Here is a 26,254-nt window from a genome sequence, read left to right as displayed (position 1 = left end):
TGGCAAAATGCAAGCACAGAGATCTTACAAATAGAGATAGATTAAATGATGTTGTAAATTCAGTAGGATCAAACACTTTAGGATAGATAAATCAGAAGATTTTTGGAAAAAAAAAAAAAGATGGATGAGGAATAAGTGGATACACAAATACTAAGGTAGTAGGGGCACTGAATTTCTTTAACAGTATTGTAAACATGCTATATAGATGTATATATTTATGCATGTATATGCCCCTAACAACTAGAAAAAATATTTCAGAAAGACTGATCGGATTGGAAATGTGAATATAAAATCATTAACTTCTTACAATTTACCATATAAACTCTAATCAAATCTGAAGAACCTATTCCTTAGAAAGATTACTTGTTTTCTTGCCTTTTGAATATATATACAATTTGTGCTCAGAAACCCATGTACTGTTCAGAACAAAAAAGATAAATGACAGTACCCAAAGGAAAGTCTTTATATAGTAGTTTGATTTAAGTACTTTCTCACATTTTTAATTATGGATAAGGGCAGATGAAGTTGTAAGGGCAAATGAAGATAGAAAAGCAATATTGTTCACTGAAAGTTACAAGATGCATTCTTAGATTACAAAGATTATGAAAAATGCATTTAGTGCACAATGGGAAAGGGAACTCAGAATGTACCAGCAGATTAAATGAACTTTTATATTTTGTGAGAACTTCTGAAAGATCTGTTACAGTTTTGGGGTGCTATGGCATCTAATGTAATGCTGCTGTTATGCCTTCTGCATTATATGTTTTTCCCAAAGAGAAACACATCCAGAAGAAAGAAAAAACACAACAAAAAACCATTCTGGCTCCACAAAAGCTATTATCTTCCTCTGTGGAGACACCTACAGGTAGAGTGCATGTATAAAGATTTTAGGGATGGGACTGGTGGCTATGAATTTCTCATTTTACTCTCTTTTTCTGCTCATTCTGCTGTAAATGGTTCAGCTCCTGTTCAAAAAGGAAGCTGCTTCTCCTGTCTCTGATTCCACACAATCTCACTAGTGACAGTTGCATGGAAGGCATTAAAATAATTAGATCAAATTTTTTGCATGTATGCTGCAACAAATGCTAATGCTTCCGTACATACAACTCAGGGAAACATAAAACAACCAGTAAAAAAAAAAATCCAGCTGTATTTACAAGCTTTTCCAGAAAAGATAGTATTACACCCACACCATCAGTCAGACATCAGCCTGCCCCTGTGCTTTTGTCCAGACTCACCACCCAGTTCTACTTGTTAGATGCAAGAAACAAGGCCTCCAGAAGATTTGGAGCAACTCCCACTGACCTGGGTGTGGGAGTAAAGGCCACAGTAACTCCATCCTTTGGAAGGCACTCATACATAGCATAGTCACAGGATTGCCACTGGGAAAACAGTCAATGCCATGGAAAGAAAATACGTAGGAAATGGGGCACAGTATGAGTACACTCATTCTTAGGGCAACAGCTCTGAAGTGTAAACACGGCAATAAAGATATGGAATTTACCTTTCCCAGGTAAATAAGCCACCTCTTATCAGTTGTGTGATTTCTTTGTAAATCAAGTAAAATCTCATCAATTCACAGAAGGTTCTTTACTGGTTAGCTATACAGAAAGGGATTTTCTTCTAAGGGAGAATTCATCTAATTTAAGAAGTAAATCCCCAAAATAAAAAAAATTACAATCTAATGGAATTTGTGAATGAATTGAAATTCAAGTGCATCACATTACTGAAGCACTCACATTGCATTTCTCACATTCAGACTGCAGTCATTCTATAACCTGAAATTTCTCCTTCATTATAGATGTTCATCAGAAAATTTTGACAACAAAGCAAACTGAAGAATTCCCTATATTTTGGCAATTTTCTTAAGCATATTATAGTTTTCTTAGATACCTATTATAAGTTACATATAAATTAAATTGAAAAAGTAACAAATCCTGCCTGTATGATCTCAAGAAATATGTCCACAAAGCCTACTAAAGCATGTAAAGCAAAAAAAAAAAAAAAAGTGTGAATGTAATAGCTCACTACATGGATCAGAAATAGATGCACGTTATGAAAGAGAATAATAACCTTCCTTCTAAATTGTATAGTCTCAAACTAATCCTCAAGAAATAAATCACCAACAAAATTGATGTAGTAGTGCTTTTTGTGTGCTTATGTTTTTATACATACATAATTATACATGTATTTATTAAATCAATTATTTCAATCACAGTTAATAAAAATCGGCATTCTTAGTTTCAAAACAAAACGATATAGTAACACTGATTTAATTTTATAAGCTGTCATTACTTACCCTTACTTATACCTTCAAAATAATATTGATTTTGTTTTTCTGGCAAATCTAGACATCAGCAGTCTAAATCTCACAATGTGGGCACATACTAAAGAACAAAATATAATTCTCAGGAAAAGTTTTGATTATTTTGCACAATGGCTTAACATGCAACATTTTTCATCATATTTGGAACTATTTATATAATTACATCCACTAAACATTTGTGTTTGCGTGAGATTAGTGGGGAGAACAGAGAAGACTAATAGGTAACATCTGTGCAGAAATTTGATATTTGTTGTAATATTTCTCTAGTGACCATGGGCAGAATACATTAGATCATGTTTCTAAAGCTTGTACTAGCATATTTTAACATAGAAGCAATAAGACTGGGGAAGACAATCATAGTATTTGATCAAAGTGCACTCATTTTTTCATTGCTTTAGTCCAAATAAGTTCTGTAATAAGTATAGATATCTGAATGGTAGTAAATTTTGTAAGTTTGAATAGTGTTTTTCTTCTTTGGTTGGTTTTCTGTGGGTTGTTTTTTTTGTTTTATTTTTGTTGTTGTTGTTGATTTGGGTTTTGTTTGTTTGTTTGTTTTTTAATAGCAGACATTTCAAACCAGGTAAGGGAACAGAGTGGTTTATCAGTTAAGACTACTGCCAATCCTGGCAAGTCTACAACAGAAGAAAAAAATATGTTATCACAAGCATCATAATAATATGGCCACCGAGAAGCATCAAAGCAAGGTGAGAAGAAGAAACAGCCCTGTTTCTATTGTTAGAGAAGGACAGGTGGTAGATGAAGTATTTCAGCAATGCTACTAGAATAAAAGCAAATTACATTTTTGCCCTTTTATGGGTCACAATAAAGACACAATAAAGGTCAGAGTTCCTAATTGAAATGAAAAGGTCACAATAAACAATTTCCAAATTAAAAGAAACTGATACATATAATCTGTTGAAAGTACTCATAAAATTGTTTTGGTTCAGCCTTCCCTATTAATTCAATAAAAACAGCAAAGTTTAATATTATTTACACAATAAAAGCCTACTAAATTCCATATAAGAGTATAAGAGAGAAATACTCATACAGTACTCTCATTTTATGATTTTTTTTAATGTTTGTAATGGAACAAGTACAACAAAGGAATAAACTGTATCTAATTGCAGATGTATAAGAAACAAATGTCTTTTAATATCTTGGTAATTCTTTAAACTCATCTCTTATCAAGGATTTCAGTATGTAGAGAAAAACAACTAAAAATTCTTTGGCCCCGTAAGTGGAAACATAGGTGGCAAAAGGATAATGGCTACATGCCATTTGACCTCTATCCAAAGGAAATCATGTTATGAGGAACCTGGAGGCAAGACAGAAGATCCAGTAAATAGATGTTTGAAGTTGGTGAGGGATCCTGGAAAGAGAATGTTTGAAATCTTTTTGCTTGGAAAGAAAAGATCAATGTCCTGTAAATATCTAAGACATTACGATAGCACAGAATGTGCTTGCCTGTTTATACAGCAACAGAAGATATATAGTTCAAACCATATGTATGGCAGAGAAGTACTGTGCTCCACAATAAGTTGACTTCTCACATACAGAAGTTTATATCTGATTATCCAAAATGACATTGCAAGCAAAATGAAAATTTTTCCTAAGCAATCAGTAAAAACTAATAATCAGTGAAATGAAACACTAGAACCTTCCCTGAGATGTTTAAGAAATACACAGAACAAGCAGAAGAGAGGCAAGAAGACACCAGGAGTATTCCAAGAAGAAATTTTCTGTAAAAGCAAGAACATGCAGAATAAAATAGCAAAATGGATCATGAAACTATCTCAGCAGATGCTGAGGACGGAGTGCAGACTTCTAGATTTGCTTGCAGTAAAACCACAATTTTCTTAATCTCTTTTACAAGTATTTGGTAACAATTGGCCACAGCTTCATTGAATGTGTCAGAGAGATGAAAATGAATCTCAGCACAGCTCAAGTTAAGACTGATGATCAGACAAAAGGCTAATATAAGGCACTCCAGACCCTGGAGAGTTATGAGTCATGCATCTACTATACTGAAATGCTCATGTGAAGCTGAGCTTTCCAGGAAATTTCCCAAGGGATGATATAAGACAAGTGTCCCACTCATGCTGCCTGGCTTGTTCTGAGAGAAGGCATTGCAAAAGTTAGAGAAATAAGTTTTTTCAAAGGATCAGCTAATAAAGCTCTAAGTCATGCAGCAAATAGACAGAAAGGAAAAGCTCAAATTCCCAAGAAAACAGCCACAAAAAGAAACAGAACTCCTTAACTGCAAGAAGAGCATATACACAGACATATCTGCAGCAGGAATCCGAGTAAATCTTCACAAGAGAGGAATTACCTGAGATTTACAGAGATTTATTATTATTATTATTATTATTTAGGAAAAACAAATGAATAACAAGTCTGCTAAGGGCTAGATCATCAAACCATCTCATCACCACAAGCCAGCTGACAGCCAGACAGAAGAGATATCTGAAGCAAATAGGAAACTGCATGAAAATGCCATTTCACCTTTGCTGGCTGAGGAAAAGAAACAATGGAAAAAAACGTCTCATGGACACAGTGTAAAAATTACATTCAGAAGTTATAATATTATAGGCTTTTATCCTGTGTTTATATCATTCATTTTTGTCAAAGAAAGTTTGTTAATCGCCGATGACAACAATGTATGTGTTAAGGTGAGATGGTTCTGGAACACATCAAATAAGTCTGGAACCAAAAAAGACACAGATGCACTAGAGTTAAGGTGTGGGGAGAATTAAAAAATATAAGTTCAAAGTACAAAGACAAAATCCTACGTGTGAAGTTGTACAAAGAACACTGATAAGAAATTACAAAGTGCCGTAGAAGAACTTGGGATTTACAAGGAATCACAGGCTGAATATGAATCAATCATCTCCTGCTGTTGTGAAAAAAGAAAATACTAAATTGGGGCACATCATTTGAAAGACATGTGAAACACTTTTTCCAGTCTACGCAGTAGCAGTAAAGCCTCACACTGAGCCCTGCGTCCAGCCTGAGCACATCATTTCCAGAAGGACACAGATCAGCTGGAAGATATACCGCGGAGAAGTGAGAATTATTATAGCATTAAAAAAGAAAAAAAGAAAAAGAAAAAAGAAAAAGGAAAAAAAGAGAATCTGTATGAGGTTAGATTTTTTTTTTTTCAATATTATAATGAAATGGTTCATTTGGAAGGAACCTACAAACATGACTGAGTCCAACCACCTGACTTTTTCAAGGCCAGCCAGAAGTTAAAGCATATTATTAAGGGTGTTCCAAAAGCCTCTTTGAACACCATTCTTTCAACCTAAGCCACAGGTCAAGAACTCAACGTTCCAAGTGCTGGGCAAGTACAAAATAACAAGTCTGTCCCTAACCATTAAAAGCAAACAGAAAAATCTATTAAAAAATAATAGAGGAAATACTAGAGAAAAATGCTTATGGATGTTCTGTAGATCACCTAAGATGTTGCAGCCTTTAATTATATTTTTAAAGTGAGACTTTGAGGTTATCTGGACCAAAAAGAAATATTTAAAAGCTCTAAAATGAGAGGTTAAAGCAAAAAAGAACTTTTCACCTCAGACACTAGAAGTGACCACAGAATAAGATGAGACTGACTCCTGAAATCAAACAGTGTAAAAGTTAGATCTAATCTGCTTTGAGATAGGATCACATGTTAGAAACTACCTCTAGCCATGTTTATAATAGAGCAATTTTGTACTAATAGTACCAAAAAAAAAAATTTGCATGCATAGTGATTATTTCCATATATGTATATACGTAGGTATCTCTGAAAATAATGCCTATTTATTTCTGCTCAAAGTACAACAGCCAGAAAAAGCAAAATAACGCTAGTTGATAAAGCAAATTCTCATCTACAAAACAGTTTTTCAACTTAATCACCACAATTAGCTACGCATTTTTGCCAGCCATGAAAAACTGCCTGCATGCTGTGCTCATAAAACTCTGCATGGCCATCTGGAACATGGCTTGTTTTTCAAATTGCCATTGCCACTGCTGAAACACACCACCCATCGCCTCAGTGTGCTCACATCCATTCTCTAGCCTGTATAAATATTTAGCAAATGTCAATTAATGTCAATAGATCAATTTTTTCTGCACAGAGGAATTCAATTCCACACCTTTGCTTCATATGTACTTTTATGTCAGATGCTGTTTTGTCAGATTGCCCCTTTGCTGCAATCTGTCACTCAACAATAACATGTAACGGAATATTGTCAGGAAGGCTCAATCTGTATTTCCATACCACCAACATCTGCTTCTGACATCATGGGTCAACATAATAAAATAGGAGGCATTACTTTCAATGAAGCCCTCGTATATATTAATTACATATTCATGCATATGTGAGATGTTAGTACATCACCGTTTACAACGGGAAGAATGGATAAGGCTCATCATGCGGGTCATAAACGTAACATATAACAAAATTCTTATGTTACTGTTCAATTTAGTAACATTATTTTGTAAATGTACTGACTTCATCTGATGACTGCATTATAATTACTTTTATTCCATTTACTGAAAATATTAATTATAGCAAACGAAACAGCCCGGAGAAAATAGCTTTTTTCACGATGCACTCGCAGTTAGTGATGTCAATTATCCTCAGACGCAATGAGATAACTATATCCATGTTGACCACTCTTCCTCCCTCCTGAACATGTTACTTGCCTCCAAATAAAGCATGAATTACCATATTGCTACATTTATCATGCACACTTGAGACTCTAGGCTCTGGAAATCTTTCAGCTAAAACCCTAGAAATACTTAACATCAGCAATTGTTAAGTGATATAATGCAAGAGGATACAAGGATAAACAGTTTGAAATATATCTAAAGCATTTCTATAGCACTTGATTTTTCAGATTGTTATTTCTTTCTTGCCTGTACAGAGCTTTAATGTCAAGTTACAGAACTTTTTTTCCTAATGTCTCTGGGGCTTTTTACTGCTATCCCAGATCTTTTTTAGAAAATAATTTTTATAAACAACTAAAACAATAATGTCAAATATTTCAAAAATGTTTTAAAATGCAAATCATTACAGAAAAACAGAGCTTCTCTGCGAGGTCTGTACACATCACTGTTTATTTATTACAGCCTCAGTCCCAGCACCCGTCCCTAGCTCACAGTTGAGATAATGGTGCATAATTGAGATTCTTATGTGTTATTCTTCTGTCCTTTTTAACAGTTGCATTAACCAGGTCCTTTCCTAGCCCTAAACAACCCTTAGGTGATACAGCAACTGCTTACATGGAAAAAAAAAAGCCACCATTAGGAATATATTTTAAGAAGTACTCTTGAATATGCCACTTAAATTCTAAGAAGAAAACTGTAAGGGATGCTCTTAATTCACTGACTTCCATTTGGAAATAAAACATCTTATTGAATGCATGAGGGTGAATAGTATGCATGGAACAATCTGATTACCAGCTGGCACAGGTCACTTCTGCTTGCACTCTGAGCTGACCTGATGCTGTGTGCAGATGACATCCACAAGCTCCCCAGCTCTTCAGTTTCAGCTGAACTCCATGCTAATTTGACCATAAGAAAACTCAGATCAGTGCAACACAAAGTCCAGCAAGATTCTCAACATCTGCTTGGAGAAATACTTTTTAGACATATTCTCTTAGAGTCTCTTAGGCCAGCACGGGCTCAAAGACTAGCAAAGTCTACCCCAATTTTCTCAGAAAAAATGGCATGAGCATAGATCAAAAAGAACTCAAGACTGATTACAGTACAACTGCTCTACAGATAATGCTCATACACAGAGTTGTATTTTAAGACAGCTTAAAGCCTCAGTCCAAAAATAAACATAAATAAAATACCATTGTGCTGAGTATGAAGGAAAATTATGTTCACATAAACAGGCCTCAGAATACACAGCTCTGAAGACAGCTCAGTCTGAAGAGTGAACATTTGCTTACTATTTTTGGAGGCTGTTTGCTTCCTTCAAAAGCATGTTTAGTGTGCTGCAGTCAACCCAGCCATGCAAATGAACGTGCACAAAAGTTCCAGAGAATATTTGTTTGAATTTCATTCTGAATTTTCATTGAATTGTTGAAAAAAAATAAATTTGGGATCAGGAGAACTATAATTATTTAAACAGACTTAATTTCAGTTGATGAGTTGATGGAAGGAAGATTTAACAAAAAAAAAAAACCCACAGATTTTTAAATTCCATTTTATTTTATTTCCAAGACTAGTCTCACTAATGCATTTTCTTGCTGAAAAAAACAGTGATTGATTTATTGACTGTGACTATGCAAATCTTATCACTTCTTATTGCTTACTATGAGTCAGAGATTTAAAAAAATATATGTATTTACTGTTCTGTATGTAGTCCCATCTAAGTTCAGCCTTGAACATAACCTCCATGTGACTGAGAGCCCAGGCATTAGACCTATGCTCTTTCTATCCTACTGTTTCAAGTTTTAAATGAGTAGCCTGCTTATTAGGAAACAGATTTTGGAGTTTTATGGACTTTAAGCTCATTAAAATCAAAGAGAATATTTCTGAATATTTTCAAGATAACTGATTAAATTTCTTTTAGTACTTTATTTGCTTCTCTAGAGTGTGAATGTATTCATTTACATGGTTATAGCTGCTGAATCCAGTGATAAGTACTGTAAAAAAAAAAAAAAGTCTGAGAATGATTCTCCTTTCTTTCTCCCTGAAAGAGATTGGTCTGTTTTTAACAAAAGCTGCCAGATATAATTCAGCAATTATGAAAAGGCCTTTTGTTTACTTTGTCAGCAGCAAACCTTAAGAAACCACCTTCATGTAAAAGTGTGCAATGTTAAATTCATCCTACCTTTAGCTGTACTAGATGCACATCCACATGCCTGCTATCCGAGTCCTGCTGGACAGAATAAGTCAAATCCCTGACTCTTTCAGATGTCATTCGAAGCCATGTCTCAATTTCTGGCAAGTGAAGAACAATCTTCCAATCAGCCCCAGTGTGTAGAGGAGGTGGCTTGTCATATTGCTGGCCAGAATCAAGCTCCTTCATTACATCCTCTTCCTCATTTCCATCTACTGTAGGAGTCATGTTTATAAGCATGGGAGAAGCATCAGATGGCATGGGGTCCAGATCTTGTGTTCTCATAGGAGAGAGTGCTACATCCATGGCTAACACAGGAAATTTTAAAACATGATTCTTTAATATATATCTGTAAGGACAAAAATAAAAAATAGAGACTGCTGTTATGAGACCATATTTACAAAAAAAAAACAAACGTTCAGTAGACTAGAAGTAAATGAAAAATTCAGAGAGGTATCATCATACCTCTCAAATAAATCCTTCAAGTTGCACATCCAACTGACAAGTTTGAGAATGAACAGATTTTTCAAATTAAACTTTCATAATTAGAACAAACAACTTCCTGAAGAAAAATAACGTTAGCACATTTCTCCCACCGTAGACTATCAGCTTGGAAATAACAGCTTTTATTCATGAAAAAAAAAATGTGCGTACTTTCTACAATTACAACGTAAACAAATTGAAAATCCACGAAGTTACTGAACTCCACAAGTTAACAAGGGTCTCACATTCGTAAGTTAGCACATATTAGTACATATTACTTGGCCTGAAAGTTATGACTAAAAAAAAATCTCAGGTTTTACGAACTTCTTTTTGCAATTGCCTACTCAACTAATGGTCATTTACAATAAAAATATTGACAGTGTCTAGTTTTATCAGTATTCCATATCATAACATCACGTGACAGGCTGTTGGGTGTAGAGACACTGCCCTGCAGAGCTGTGTTTCCCGTTTATATCCAGCAGTCTCACATGAGTTTTAACTCTCCAAGGGGAAGACACACTGGGATGCACCGCATCTCCCAGGAGTCTCATGATTTCCAATTCTGGGTGATGGGAGAAGAGCTCTCTGGTCTTTTTCCAGGAGGTGAGTGGTAAGGGGCCTGTCAATAAAGATTCAGACTTTTTCTCTGCTCTGGTTTTATTTTTGGTTCATTTTATTACTCTTAATTATTCTGTATTATCTCATATTCCTTTTAATAAACTACTTCTCTGACTTCAATTGTTTTTTTCCCTCTTCCTTTCCCCCTCCATTTCTTCCCGAGGGGGTGAAGGCGTGTCACGTTATTAACTCTTCAAACCATGACAAAAGTAAATTTTTGACAACTAATGTGTACACTTGGTCAGTCTGCTTGTAGGCAGGCTTCAGTCTTGAAATGTAAATTCTTGTAGTTTTGTTAGATTAATAACTGTTGCAATACACAAATCTCTATCAAAATATGTAAATAAGAATTCCATACTTAAGTGTCAAAATGCATACCTAAAATTAATAAGTCTTTATCGGTGACAGGATAAGGGGAAATGGCCTTAAGTTGCTCCAGGGTAAGTTTAGGTTGAACACCTTCTTTACTGAAAGGGTTGTTAAGCAGTGGAATAGGCTCCCCAAGGGAGGTGGTTGAGTCACCATCCCTGGCTGCGTTTAAAAACTGATTGGATGTGTGCTCAGGCACGTGATTTAGCGGAGGGCTGTTAGTTAGAGTTGTATGGTTAAGCTGTGGTTGGACTCGATGATCTTGAAGGTCTTTTCCAACCTGACTGATTCTATGATTCTATTCTATGATTCTATGACTTTTTTGAAGTCCCAGATCTTTCTGTTTTCAGCATACCCTTACAACGTTCACTTGAAAAAGGAAAACATTTTGCTCTGTTCCTCTTTCTCTGTAAGCTCTAACTACATGTAGAAGGCTGCAGTAGACTTTACACCCAAGGAAAAATAAGAATACTTAACAGCATGGAGTCAGACTTAGAGCTAAGTACCGAAAGAATTATGAAAACTTTAATTTAGTAGGAGATGCAATTCCAGAAAGATTCAGATTTGATACATTAGAAATACTTTACTTACATTTTAGCAACTTATGCTTGCATCTCCATAGTGCTAAGATCACAAAACAAAGGACAGAGTCACAGCTATTACTTTGGGCAACATCCCAAGTATTTTATGGGTGATTAAAGACTACAGTTTTGTTTTTAGCATAACAGCAATAAGACAGCAGAAAAAAACACCAGTGATTTTCACTACTAAATCAACTATGCTCTATTGAGTTATATTCCTAAATATTTCAGGTAGACACAGTATTCAGTGACTACTCCTGCAGAAAGTGAATACCAAGGAAGCACACAGTCTACTTCTCATAGTTTGGAAGGGGGGGAGCAGGGGAGAAGGGAAAAAGACATTTACTGTTCGCTTGATTTTAGCTCCTATCTTGCTCCTGTTTAGTAATTTACCTTCTGCACATCTATCACTCCCTCAAAACAATATTTGAAACTGCTCTCAAGCTGGTTAATATTAATTTAGCACTTCAGAACAAAATTTTCTATCCGTGCAATCAAAGGAAAGAATGCAAAATTTAAATCACTGTCTGCTGCACAATTTCCAACTCCTTCAGCTCAATTTTGTAAAATTCTTTAGAATAAGACTTTGTCAAACAAAAAGCTTTCTAGAAAGACTGCATAATGTTAATGTTTCAGGATGCTGAGCACCTCTCACATCCATCTCTTTTTATATCCCTTGTTTTTCAACTTGAATGCTGTTGCCATACATACCCCAAATATATTTTGTTAGACAAAATTCTATCTGAAGACATTTTCCCTTAAATACTGTTGCTCTTAGCCCAGTTTTATAGCATATAAATCAACTGTTCAGGTAAAAATATCTTATTTTAGGCATATCCTTTACATGAATTCCTCTCTCAAAAAGTGACATTACAGTAAAGTGGATATAGCCTTTATTTTGTATGTTTGCCATCAATAGGTTAAACAAGTCCACCAACAAAACAGTTGGGCTCAAATCACTAAATGATACAGAAACACAGAAACAACAGCGCTTGCTTAGTATGCGTGTGAAAAAACTACAAAACCCATTGGCACTCCGCAAGAGTTTTTCTAACATGACTCAGCACTAGCAAGGACATTAAGGCAATTAGCAAACAGAAATTAAAGCATGCTGTTGAAGAAGCAAACAAAAGACAGCCAACGAGGCATGCAGAGCACAGCTCCAGCTCGAATGCAGTGCATTTGCAACCAGCACCCGCCCAAAACCTGCTGACCTGGGTGCTTTTACGATCGTTCGACTTTAGCTCACCAGCATTACAGCTATACCTCCTTAATCATAGTCACTCTTAGAGTCAAGTTCTTTAAGGCTTTTCTCTGCCAGATAATATAGCAAGTTGCAGCACTTCAAGAAAGAAAATGAGAAAGAATTTGAAAATGCATAACTCAGTACAGTCTCTTAAAAAAAAAAAAAAAAAAAAACATACAGAGGTACTACAACACACTGGCTACTAATTATCAAGGTCTGGAGCACCTTTAAAAAAAGCCTACACATGCTTGAAAGGAGAAACCGTCACAGCTAGGAGCAACGGAGCCGGAACACCAGCATGCAGACTGATTAGTACGCAGACTCAAGATATCGCTTCCTGGCAGAATAAAAAGGCACCGTCAGGCAGCTCTGGTGCAGGCAAGGCAAACCAAAAGCTCCTCCTGCTCCCTCCAACAACTGAGCACAAAAACTCTCTGCTTCCCCGGAAGACTCCCAAAACCAGGGGCGAGAGCAGGCCCTTCCCAGCTGCTTTCTGGCCCAAAGAGATGCCAGGTGGCTCTGTGCCCTCCCTGTGGAGCCATGTCTGGGGTTGCTCTGGGGGCAGATGGAAAAAGCAAAGAGCCCTGCTACAGAGGTGGTGATGCAGGTGCAGGGTTCCGCTGGTTCCTCTCTCCGGATCACTGAACACACTTATGCTGGGTGGGCTCTGAGCAGGTCAGCAGCCTGACAGAGAGCTGCACTCATAAGATTCTGTTAAGCCATCAGCTCCCAAAGATAAGTTATCTGCTTTTTACACAATTCTTATGTACACACTTGCATCTGTTGACCTCAGCTGTATATTTTTTCCTCTCAATATCCTAATATTTAGGACATTAATTTATACAACACATGTGCAGAAGCTAAAACCAGCAAGATAGGATGTGAAGTCCTGTTTCAACTGTTCCAGTATTTGAATAAAGTAGCACCAGTGAAATCAATAAATCTCAGCAATAAATTTTGAGACAAAATTTTTTTTTGAACAGTATGGATTAAAACATTTGCTAGGAAATGTATGAATGGATAAATCACATCAAGCAGTGCTTTGGGACAAATATTACAATGTTAGACATTTTGTGTGACTGACTTCAATTGCTCAGTTGGTTACATTTTTGGTTTACTTTTCCAAATTCCGTGAGATGCACAGATGGCGAACTGTAAACCATTATAAAAGTTAAAACACTAATTAAAACTGAATACATTTATTCCAGTTACTCTGTATATGTTCCTATAGAAAAAGCACTTTGAAAAAAAGGTACAGTTATACTTGCCATCCCAGTAGAACCACTATCACAGCTGAAATTCTTAATAAAATGAACAGCAAAGTCTGGCTTTCTGCAGTGTCAAATTCTGATAGCACTGGTGACAGTTTTAGGCAGCAAGCAGTGCAAAAATCAGAGGCTGGATTTCCTATCAGCCGAATTCTTTTTGTACCTAAAGTATCTGTACAAACTAGGTGGCTTTAAACCTGCAGATGAATAGCTGAAAACATTTTCAAATGCCACAATCAATAAAAATTCAAGTATCAATATTTTCAGGATGTAGCCTTTTATCATCATTGCTATCACTGATTTATGACTCCATTATTAAAAAAATACACCTCAAATTACTTATTTTCTATCACTTCTGAAGCTACCATTTTAGTACACTAAAAGGATACATTTATAAATTACACAATACAGCTAAGAGCTTGGACTCTTTCTGGTTGTAGAAAAAATGACATAGATGAATTAAGAGTATATTTTTTTCCCAAGTCCCTTCTATACAGTTCTATACGTTTTCATGGGTACTTATATGAAAGGTGAGAAATTCTGTGTAAGCACATGCACACATACGCTTTCTATCTTCATATTCAGTAAGTGCATTATGCCTAACAGATGGCTGATTACCTTCCACTAATCACACAGGCAATCTTGCTCTCCCCTGGTTTTCCACTCAATCAGATCTCAACGCTTTTATGCAAAACACAGAGTATGTCAACCATAATATAATTCATCAATCATCACAAGCCTTGAAAGACCTCCTTCACTCATTCTGCATCCGTTATTCACATTTTCCTTGTTTATACAGTGCAGTACATATTCACTCTGCCAGCTATCGGATCATCCACGTTTTCCTGCAACAGCAGTCAGCTTCTGTCAAACAAAGATTCATTAAGCTTTTTAAGCCATACAGTAGTCCAAGCATTGATCAGTGGTGCAGACACTGGGCTGAGTGAATGTTAATGAGCTCTAATTTTTCTTACTGTCTCTTATAGTTAAAAACCAACCATAGGCATTATATAGCCACCTGCCTGTCAAGTAAACATTTCATTCTAAAAAATGGCAAAAAAAAAAAAAAAAAGCAAAACTACCAGAAACTCCATCATTAAATAATTATGTCTGCTTACTGACTCTGAAATATAATGATGTAAATTCTAGCATCAGGTTTAATGAGCTCATAGATGTTGAGTTTTCTTAAAAAGATACAGTTACAATGAATGTCTTACACAGCTAACTTTAATTTCCATTTCTTTTACAGTTCAGTAATCTCAGGAATTTTTTGCCAAATGGTAACAACCGTATTTCAGGGGAAGTGTCTTCTTCAGAGAAATCACTGGTACATCAAAAACTAAACTGTCAATAACTATCTAGAGAGCAACTTGAATTTAATTTCACATTGACATTATCCATGCTAAACTGATTATATTTCTGATTTTATACTTGATTTAAGAAAAATGACAATTCAAAGAACTGAATTCTAAGAGATGGTTTATTTTACTTATTTTTTTTTTAAAATCCATATCATTTTATGAATGTGTTCATATATCAAATACTCCCTTTATCATTATCCTACTATTACATCTAAATATCAGAATAAATTTAACAGGAAGGGCCACTTTTTCCATTTAGAATAGCTGGCCCTCCTATGCGATGTGTACAGACTCTCAGAGGGAAGGTGATGCCTGAAGTTCTGCGGGGTACAGGCCAAAAAGACATGTACAGTAATGTCAGTATTATGACCAACAATGAGAAACACGATTAGACAGTTAAATGCAAAGGACTTAAATTCCATTAAAACATCCATCCCCAAGGCTTTAATGGTAGCAAAGCTAGACCACTAATGATTAGCAGGAGAAATGCCACCATGGATGCTTAAAGTTCCTGATTACAGCTATAAATCAGCAACTACAGTGACTCAGCAAGCTCTTTTAGTATCTGCTCTTTCTTTAATATAAGATGACGAAAAGGTATGAAATACTCCAATCGTTTATGCTCTGAGTAAATGCAGAATCTTACAAGACTGAAAATTTGAGCAACAAAATAGCAGATCAAACTCACTATAGGCAAACATGGTGTAATATGCAGGAGAAAAAACAATCCTAATCACATGTATAAAATGGACCTCAAGATGGATGTGACTAATCAAGACCCTACAAGAAAAACTGTCCAAGTTCTAGAAAAACAATCAGCTCAATATTCAGGAGCAATCGAAAAGAAAAGCGAACAGTAGAAACATCTAGGAAAAGAATAGGAAAAAAAACAGAAAATTAATTATGTTGCTATATAAATCCATGGTACCCAGCTGAAATGTTGTGCGAGGAATTTCCCTCATTGCAAAGGGAATCCAGTGGAACTGGAAAAAGGGTTGAAAAAAGGCAATTTGAAGGACAAACAAGAATGGGGAATTGCCTCTGTTCGAGTGAAAACTGATCAAGCTGATGTGTCAGCCTAGAAAAAAAGTAGCTTAGAGGATAAGGTAGAGGTCATCTGCCTAAACTAATAAGCTTAAGAGAATGCGTCAGCCATTCTCTTTGACATAGTTTCTGCACGTGGTTCTCCAAAGGAGAGCCAGAAGGATTCACTTCAAGTATCTCTTGAGAATAATTGACAAAGACCTCTTTAACAATTTCCTGTTACAGAAAGCATAACGGGGCATTTAAAATAACATTCCTGAACTTACCTCTCTTAAGTTTCAATTTGTTCAGTGACTTCAGCTGATTCAAAAACTCCAACTTCCTGATTGAAATTCACAAGTGTACATATAGTATTTATTAAGTCAAAATTACAATATACTATAAAAGCTTTAAGCGTAAATCTAGTAAACTCCTATCAGAAGTTTTCACCTTTATTGCCAAGTCCCAGAATTTCATAATCTGTAGAAATTGTACTGTATTCTAGTGCTACAAATAATCATTGGTTTAACAGTAGAAGCAATACAGAGCTTTATGTCTCAGCGAGACTTTACTAACTCTGCATCTTTACACAGACATCAAATTTACCAAACAACTTATCAAACAGCTCTAGTCTAGTATCAACTGAACTGGAAAAAAGCTAAAAATATTTTTAACTACTCCTCTGAAATTGAATACTAAAATATTCACGCAGAGTCTTGAAAGCCATCATGTAGAAAAAGGAATACTTGGAAGAGAATTTTAAAGACAACAAAGGAATTATCCTGTAAGTGTTCATGTGAAAACATTAATGCTATGACATATGGTGAACTCTTGTATGAAGCAGCACATAAAATTTATATACTTCAGGCTCATATCATTTTATGTTCTCAGGAAAAAGCAAGGAGACTCAATGAAAATAGTCCCATTAGGCAACTGTAATGAGATGCACACAAAAAAAATAAAAAAAACCACCCTGCTCTACGATACTTACAGACACTGAAAAAGATTGTGTAGTACCACATTCATACAGATATGATGTACTCATTCAATCATATTAGGATGAATAGTGCTGTTTCCTGCTGTTTCTCATTCAGCACAAGTTTGCCCTGCAGTAAAGAAAGAGTGACTAGATGATGATATGGCGGGAAGACATTAACATTAAAACGGACAAAGAAATTAGTTGCACCACATTCACTCATCATTACTTCAGAAGCCTTTATCAGGTATATCTGCATTTGTTGTCCTGATTTTCACTCCAGAATGTCAGCAGTTCAAGAACAGGGGCAAGTTTCATACACTGATTCTTCAACATATGCATGAGTAGGTTTATGTTTCAGTGGGATATTTTTGGCTTTTTCTTTGTTTGTTTGTTATTTGTTCTTTAGTTTTATTTTATTGTTGTTGTTCCGTTATTTTGATCTCTCTGGGTAAAGTCATGCTTGTCATTTTAGTGGCCAGAAGCAGCTATTCGCAGACATAGCTTAACTTTTTCCTTTAACAGCTACATCAGTAAGATGGTGAGGAACATAAAATAGATACTCGAGGTGGTCCCTGATTCAAAAACTTTCCTCTAACAAAACAATATAAAAGGCCTTCTAGCAGGGAAGACAGTAAAATCAAGATGAGGCTTGGCTGAAAAATAATCTCCATTTAAAATGGCCTTTAGAATGCACAGAGATTTGCTACCAAATATCTCCTTATAGAAGAAGAATTTTAAAATTAAGTTCATAAATTTTATTGCAGCTTTCTCCAATTCTCTCATGAGCATTACTGCCAAAAATTTTTCCACTGGTTTACAGAAACTGATTCTTCTCTTTAGACATCTAATATTTTTTTTTTCCCCCAAAACAGGAACAAAACCTTTTTCCCTGAGATGGAGTTTGCTTTTAAAAAAACACCAAAAATATCTATTCTCACTATCACATAAGGTTTAACAACAAATAGTTTATCTTTTAAATATAATATTTTCCCACCATTAATAGAATACCATAGCCATTATGTTTTGTCTCAGCCTGGGGATTCACAGAACTAGGCCGATCTCTGTGGAACACAAATTGCTTTCCTGTACTGAGTCACACCAGTATTTTCTGCTCTGCTATTTTCGTTTCTAGTACTTTCTAATATCAATAATGCATACAGTCAGTTGTTTCAGACATACAGTTATCAGTAACAGGGTATAAAACACTGTCTTCATTTGGGCATAAATTTTTAATGTACATGAAGAGACGTCCTGTATGCAATGATAAAACATAGCTTGTGTAACTATTTTGCAGACTCTACTAACTTGGATAAATCTTGACTTTTGATGTTGACTTACTGTTTATCTAAAAATAGATATCTACTTGTGCAGTGCTATTAGTTGGACAACACCTAAAATAATGTCCACAATTGCTTTGTTCCCTCTCTTTCCATCATGCAATTTTACAAGGTCATTTACACCATCATCATAAAGGCATCTCCCTTGTCTAGTGCAGAATTATTGTTTCTGGATCATACGTGGCAGAGACAAGATCTTTTTCTCCAGATACATCAATACTGGTTTTGCACATAGAGCCTTTCAGTTTCATCATCAGCCACCTTCTGAATAGAACTTTAGGAAAATAATACTAACACTTTCTCATCATATTGAATCTTACAAATTTTTGAAGAAAAGTTATGATAAACACTATCACTGCAATCCCTGCACAGGGTTCAAGCATCTTTCTAACTTATTCTTGCACCAGAATTTTAGTCAAAATTACAAATATTGGCAATTACAGAACTTCATTCTTAAATTCAAAAATCAGTTTCAATACTGATAGAAGCTAGGACATTTTTCAGTATCAAATTCTTTCAAACCATCATATACAGTTTTATGGGAACAAAGTACACCGGCTTTGGAGATGCAGTCTATAACAGTGAGGTAATTGATTCTGATCTCTCTCTCTCTCTGATTACTGTTTACTAAAACTAACTTTATGGAAGTCAATAACATGAAAGGAGTAAAACAGCTGGCTTTCAAAAGGTTCTTACAGCTGAACACTGACAAGTAAGGAGCAAATGTTTCTACTCTTTTAAGTCACACTTTCTTTTACCATAAGGAAAGGATGAGAGCCTTCAGCCATTAAAAGTACTTTTTAAATGGGAATAAACAGGATTGGATACTTGTGGTTCAAATTATTGGAGCCAACAATTCAAAGTATCATCTTTGCCATCTGCTGCACTTGAGGAAATTATAGAGGTAGAAAAAATTTCTTCAGAAAGCTAGGTAAACATACAACTATGAACTTTATCCATGTAGAATCATGCTTAATATTTCTTTATCCAGAGAAATATTCCAATGGAAAACTACTAAGTAGTAGAAAACAACACATAGCCACTTGAAAATTGTGTGCACTGTACACAGAGACAAATGATGACGACTTTTATCCCAGGTGCATTTACAAAAATAATTTTTCTCACATGAACAATCCATTTGAATTTATATAGTCATGTGCTTACATATGCGTTTCCTAACATGAATTGCCAGATTCTGTATTTATAATATTATGCATATATTTATTATATTCAGCTTTTAGTTTGAAAACTGGGACTAAAATCCTACAGTGCTTGCCATTCTCTAGCTGTCACCCCTTTCTAGGTTTGTAAAGCCTATAAAAATTGAACTTCATGATACAGATTTTTTTCCTCAGCTACATCTACGATTGCAGAGGAGCGTAAGATGTTAACTTCTACTTCAAAAACAAAACAAATACTGCAAAACTACTTTCTCTAGGCTATATAGAGGCTTATATTTGTGTAGTTCTAACTCATTCACTCCTGATACATAATTAAAAAAAAAAAAAAACACAAAGTCAGTAATTCATTTGAAATATTTATTTTTTATATTATCACCTAGGGCTTCTGAGAAGTCCTGGCAGTCTGTCATTTTCTTGAAGGTCTACGGGAGTTGTCCAGGTTCAGCCCTTTAATTATTTCATTAGTTAACGTATCAGTTACATGATTTGATTATTTTCAAGTTTTAGTCTCAAAGTGTTCATAGTATAAAAGCCTTTTTGAGTTTCAGATTTAGTTACTTGGTGTTACCATTCTCCTATGATACACTAAATCATCAGCTGTGATGCATATATTAATGCACTATTTCTGAAGAATGCAAATTTTGAGCATAAATAAGAATGACTTCTTTAATATAAACTTTGGCTACTCCAGAGACATAGAAAGCAATCCTGACTTTATAGACCTTATATTAATCCTGAACATTTAATACAATCACTTGGAAAGGTCAGACCAGTAACACATAGAAAGTACAATTAAACCAGAGCAACTGAGAAATCTCTATCCAAAGCACCTCAAAAAGTTCTGCTTAAGGCACTTTCTTTGATAGTGAATGCCATTTCCAAGAAGGAACAGGAAGTAAACCTTTCATTTCATTTAAGATTTCCCCAATTGTTGGCATTTGGGGAAAAAAAAAAAAAAAAAAAAAAACAGAACAATGATTTTGTCTTACAAAATCTGAGGAAGTGATTTGTCCTGGAAATGTGGCTTCAGATTGAGTCTGTGTTAATTACTCATGCATGTAGAATAGCCAAGCCTTCAGAAAAGTGATCAGAAAATACAAGAAAACCAATATACTGCACGCTTTCATAAAAACATGAGACTGAAAGAAAAAAAAAAGTCATGAAATCTTTAATTGTACACTGATTGCAACAAATTTAACGCACACAAAATGAGAGAGAGTCTCATCCTTCACTATCCTTCAGTGCCTTACACTGGTCCTCACTGAGGCCACGATGAATCCTTGTTTAGGTCTCCCTTGCCTTACACACTGCAGGTTCTGTTCTCAGCTCTGAAGACCAGCCTGCCCCTTTGTGGAATCTGCAAACCCTCAGCATCATACAAGCATCATAAACTGGCCACACATATAAAAAAGACACAATTCTAACTTAAAAAAAAAAAATGAAGTTGTATTTAATAAAATGTGATCATTCATCTAGTGACAGAGTTTTATTCAATCAACTACAAAATTCCTATTTTACATGCTTCAAGCTATCGCCACTAAATGCAGTAAGATGACTTCACTGTTAGTGTATATGAAAGGGTGATGGACCTAAGTTGCTCTCTCTGAACTGAAGGACCTATCATTTCTCCTGCTGAAAATTCCATTGCTTCTTCTAAAGCCATAGTATGGAAACATATTTTCAATTCTTAAATGAATATACTTTAGAAATAATGATATCAGCACCTGTTACTTCTTTCCTGACAAGTAGTCAATTCACTGAATTGTAAGTATGGCCTAAAGAAAAAAAAATCTACATAAAATCCTAGCAACGTAAAACCAAACCAGCATGATCCTATTTAATATTGAAATGTTTTTAAAACTCAGTCATTCTATCATGTAACCAATCCACAGACTGAAATGTGCTTGGACCTCTGCTTTTTTCCTCTTCCTTTATGGACATGTTTGAGAAGTAGACAGAAGACTTTAATGAACAAGTTCATGCAAGATGCTACCCTGCGCACAATGGAATATTTTTTTTAAATTAATGTCAGTATAAGTACATCAGGACTATTAAATTCACGAGGAAAGGGAAGAACATGCTAAGCCATGTCTAAGGATTTTTATATCACCTTACCACTACATGGTAAGATGATACAAAAGTCATCTTATCATATGTAGTGCAAGTGTCACATCAAGCAATATTCCAGTTGACAGTATCCTTATGTTATACTATGACAGTGTAATGGCCAAAACAAATGACCAATTTATTAAAGATAGCACCTTTAGCACTGATTGAAACACATTTTTGCACTACAGCATTTACTCCTGTGTCATGGTTTTGTTTTTTTTTTTTTTATTTGATTTTCAAATTCCACATCAAAACATCATGTACTGGAATTAAAGTGTTCATGGAAGAAAAAAAAAAATACAGTCTGACAGTTTGAAAAAAAAAAACAAATGTTTCCAAATCTTTGGGTTATCCATGTTTAAGTCTGTTTTGGAAAAAACTGTTTCAGCTCAGTAATTTCAATTTTATGACTAGGTCCTCCTCTCTAAGATGGGGCACACCATTGGTTTACCACTTGAGTTGTAAGGAGACAATATGTACTATATAAGTTATAACCAGAGTGCTTCCAAAGGGTAATTCATTAAAAAGTTGTGATCTACTTAAATTATATCCTGAACATCTTGTTTTTCATCCATATTGTCCACATAAATTCATTTTATTGTTTGGGAAATGTGTGAGCAGCATCTGACATAGATAATCAATTCATTCAAGGAGGAGCAGAAGCTTAAACCAGAGGCTGTAGTAAATTTGAGGACAACCACTTCACAGATCCCTGAGGTTTACCTGCTCTAGGGTCAGCCACCCCAGGGCTCCAGAACAGGGAGACAATTTAAAAAAAAAAAAGATTAATGGTCTACCTTGTAAGTGCAGAAAAGGCTGTGATGAGCTTCAAAATTTCTGGAGTCTAGTAATAGGAAATAAAAAAACATGGATGTTCCAGCTGCAGAAAACAGAGGAAAATGCTGGAAATGTCTGTGTTCACAACAGCTGTGGGATGAAATGCGATTTATAGAGCCTGCCACAAATGATGTTAAAAAAAAAAAAAATCTTGAAAACAATGAAAAGCTAAGAGGGAATGAGAGATGAACAGTCTGTTGGGAAGGTAATTTTCTTTACAATTGCCAAAATCTGATAAAATTAAGATGACATGGTTGTTTTTTGCATCACTCTTCTGATTTGTAACTACACCCTTCAATGATATTTTTAAAAGGAACAGATGCTTCTGTCCTAAATTTATTTTTGCAAAGGCAAACTGCATCATGGATGAGTGAATCTGTTTGTCCACTACATTGAGAAAATCTGATTTTACAGGGGTTACAGACACTTCTTTTTTGGGATGAAAACAGTTATTTTGTAACAACTTAAGAACTCCTTTAAGCTTAGACTAGTCATTAATGATGGATGTTGTAATAAGATAGTTGCCTCTCCCAAGCTTGTTTTTATTCTCTAGCCAACATTTTCAGGAGGAGCAAAACCATGCTTTGATAAGGAACATATGTCACACAGGGATTTCTGCAATATGGAAAGTACTTTTCTGCTCACAGTGCTATAATTCACAGCATTGCTCATCTACCTTCTTCCTTCAGATGATGAACAAGCTATGTCCAACACTATCATTCCATTCCCAATTCTACAACCTGCTGAATAAGCAAATTTCCTCTCCTTGTTCCCCCTTCCATCCTTTCAAGAGCAAGATTCTGAAGCTAGTAACTCTTTCAGCATGCACTGAAGATAACAAAATGAGGCCCAATTATATTTGGGAATTTTAAGCATTCTAGGTAGTAAACAACTTGCTTTGAAAAAAAGGCAAAACTATCAGCTGTTCTGAACATAGAGCACTTCTACCACCACTCCCCAGGCTGCCTAAATTCACTCTCTAGCAGCAGTGATACACAGTAGCACACTTTAAATAGAAAAGTAGGGACACCTAATTTATAAAGGGCAACCCAGTTTCATTACCATAACATAATTAAAATGGATGGCATGTATTTGCTAAGCAGCAATTGTTTCCAGGGTTCTTTTCTGGAAGAAAAGTATCCCTTAGAAGAAAGGTAAAGCTATGAAAGCAACTGCCAGCTCCTCCAATTTGAACTTCATCCTTCTGGATATTAGCAATTTTTTTTTTTCCTTTTTACTCTGATATGCTTGGTAATCCTTATGAACAAAACTGGGAACATGAATGCAGCTGTGCATATATCAAATTTCATCTGGTTTGCTAACCATATAGTGTTGTTTTTTTTTCCTGGAAGTCATCCTGCCTTTGCCAATTTTCAGAACTATTTTATTTCTAATTATTATATTCCAGGATTTAGCACAGTGATTTTATTGTCTGACTTGAATACAAAGATTTTCTCATAAGTTTGATTGTTCTTGTATTCAGATTTATATTCAAGTGCTCATAATGCTAACAGCTCTAGACCAGAGATTTCACTTTTTCATTCTTTAACTGTATATTCATTTTATTTATTTTATCTGAGAATTTCAGACTACGCTAAAGCCATCCTAAAGAATATCAAATCACGTGCCTAATTCAAGTATATAAAATGTCCAGCTTAATTTGTATGTGATATCTATTTCTGAGATAAGCCTGAGAACTTGGCTGTATCAAAGCATTTCTACAGTTAAAGAATCACTGGGTACTAATTTCATTCCCGTCTTCTGAACTCAGAAGATTATGTTGTCAGACAAGGAGGATTAGAACCATATTGAGTATTTTTGAGAATGTCATCTCATATTTTCTGTACCCTCAGGTACATCCAGAATGACTCAGTAAATGAATTTAAAAGGGTAATTACTGGAATTTATTATACAAGTCATTCAACGTTTGTCCTTGATATTCTAGACAATTTCTGCAAACAATCCCAGTCATTTACAATGGAGCTGACTGGGAAGGCTATAGCTAGTATCGAGGGGTATAATGCTTTATATAAAAATTAATAAATAACCATGATAGTAAAATTTACACAGATCTTTTACAAGTCTTTTGCATGTAATTTACTGTAATCCGTGTTAATTTTCAGCCATCTCATTATCCTGCACTCATATCTCTACCTAGTCCTCTGAACATAATGCAATAGTGTTATGACCTTTGAGTGAGGATCCTCACTGATAATATAATTCAGACTGATAATGGCATCACAAACTAGCTTAGCATCACTTTACACACACAGGTCATGAAAATATAGCAGAGAGGTAGTTATAAAATCTGCTATCGTCATTGAGAACAATTCCTAAATGGTTGCTTCTTGCATAAAGGAAAGATCTGTAAAGGTATGACAAAAATGCAACTGAAAAAAAGGGACAGTTGTGAAAAGATAGAAAAAAAAGTTTAAAGTATGAGAGTCTCAGAAGCAACTCCAGCAGTCACTTCACAAAGAGCTTACACCTTTGATAGCAAAACAGTTAATTATCACAGCAATAAGCTGCTTAACATATTTAAAAAGCATGCCAGCTGTTTAAAGTTTCAATCCAAATAAAAATACAATAAATTTGAACTATGAAATTATTTTGAAAATTCCCCATGTGATTTTATCCAAGCTCAGTTATTCCTGTGCTCAGTGACATCAAAAATTTGTTTAGACTGTTGCAAGACTAATTAAACATCAATAGCTAAATAGCTTTCTGTCTCTTCCCTTTGTTTTGATGTTCATTTCTATTTGAACTAATTTCTTACTCCTAAAATTAGTCTTTCTTAAATTCCCCTGGAAGCCAACCTAGTATCCAGTAATTCGTAAGTCACAGTTACTTGCCCTAGCTGTTTCAGCCCTTTGGATTTGAGGAACCACAGATCATCCATCAGCATTTAGCACCATATCTTTTTAATATCCAATATGTTTGCATGAGATTGATAGCTATGACACATGAGCAATGGGAAACCTGTGATCTTTCAGCTAGAGATCAAGCAGGACAACCTAGAACAGAGGCAGCTCTTGGAGACAGTCCCTCCATGCAGGATCTTGACATTTCTTGCTAAAATCATATTCCCATCCAGCACTATGAATTGCACACACACCAACAACAAGCTTTGCAACTTGCCAGAACCATCAGTATATGTCAGTAGAGGACAATCTGTCCTCATCTGCTGAGGTCCTCACCAGCTAAAAGCATTAGAGTTGGTGCTGCCCTAGGGCCTCTCATACATCTACTGGCAACTCAATCAAGCCCAAGCAGTCAATGTTAGAGTGCACCCACCTCATCTTTTTAACATTTTAAATTAGACCATGTTTTCTTTTGCTCATCTGCACTTGGCTTCTAAATATGTTCAGGTTATGTGTCCTAACTGCACCATAGTTTAGGACCCTGCAGCCTTAGGTCTTGAGACTTGTCTTGAATCTTTTCCTACTCAGAACAAATAAAATTTTCCCTTGTAAACTGTATCCAGCTGGAAATAATCTTCATCAGAATTAAGAACTATTTTTTCAGCAATCACTGAGAAACAGAAATACCTTAGATATAACGCATATTACATTATTGACAATTAAACACACTCTGTGAATGGAGACAGTTTCAGTTCAGAGAAATGTGGTCCTATTTCAGCCATCTTAAATTTATGTAATTGCTTTCATTTCTTGTTAAGAGAATTGCTGTCTCTTCAA

The 26,254-nt window shown here is 35.2% G+C and overlaps 1 protein-coding gene across 3 annotated transcripts in view; it reads right to left on the bottom strand.

Annotated features, from left to right (window-relative positions):
* Positions 1-26,254, bottom strand: part of AKAP6 (A-kinase anchoring protein 6) — a 271,062-nt gene that overhangs the window by 206,015 nt on the left and 38,793 nt on the right. For 2 of the 3 annotated variants that reach the window (XM_090141307.1, XM_090141308.1), the window contains exon 3: positions 9,156-9,513. In XM_090141307.1, the coding sequence (XP_089997433.1) occupies positions 9,156-9,470 (315 nt within the window). In that variant the 5' untranslated portion in view covers positions 9,471-9,513. Of the gene's footprint in view, positions 1-9,155; positions 9,514-26,254 lie in introns of those variants that run through there. The other variant, XM_090141309.1, reaches the window with a different exon arrangement.

The sequence above is a fragment of the Phasianus colchicus genome, chromosome 5 (genome assembly GCF_987193195.1).
Source record: "Phasianus colchicus chromosome 5, bPhaCol1.hap1.1, whole genome shotgun sequence".
NCBI lineage: Eukaryota > Metazoa > Chordata > Aves > Galliformes > Phasianidae > Phasianus > Phasianus colchicus.
The sequence above is the reverse complement of the archived record's forward strand: the minus strand, read 5'-3'. Positions and strand labels throughout refer to the sequence as shown.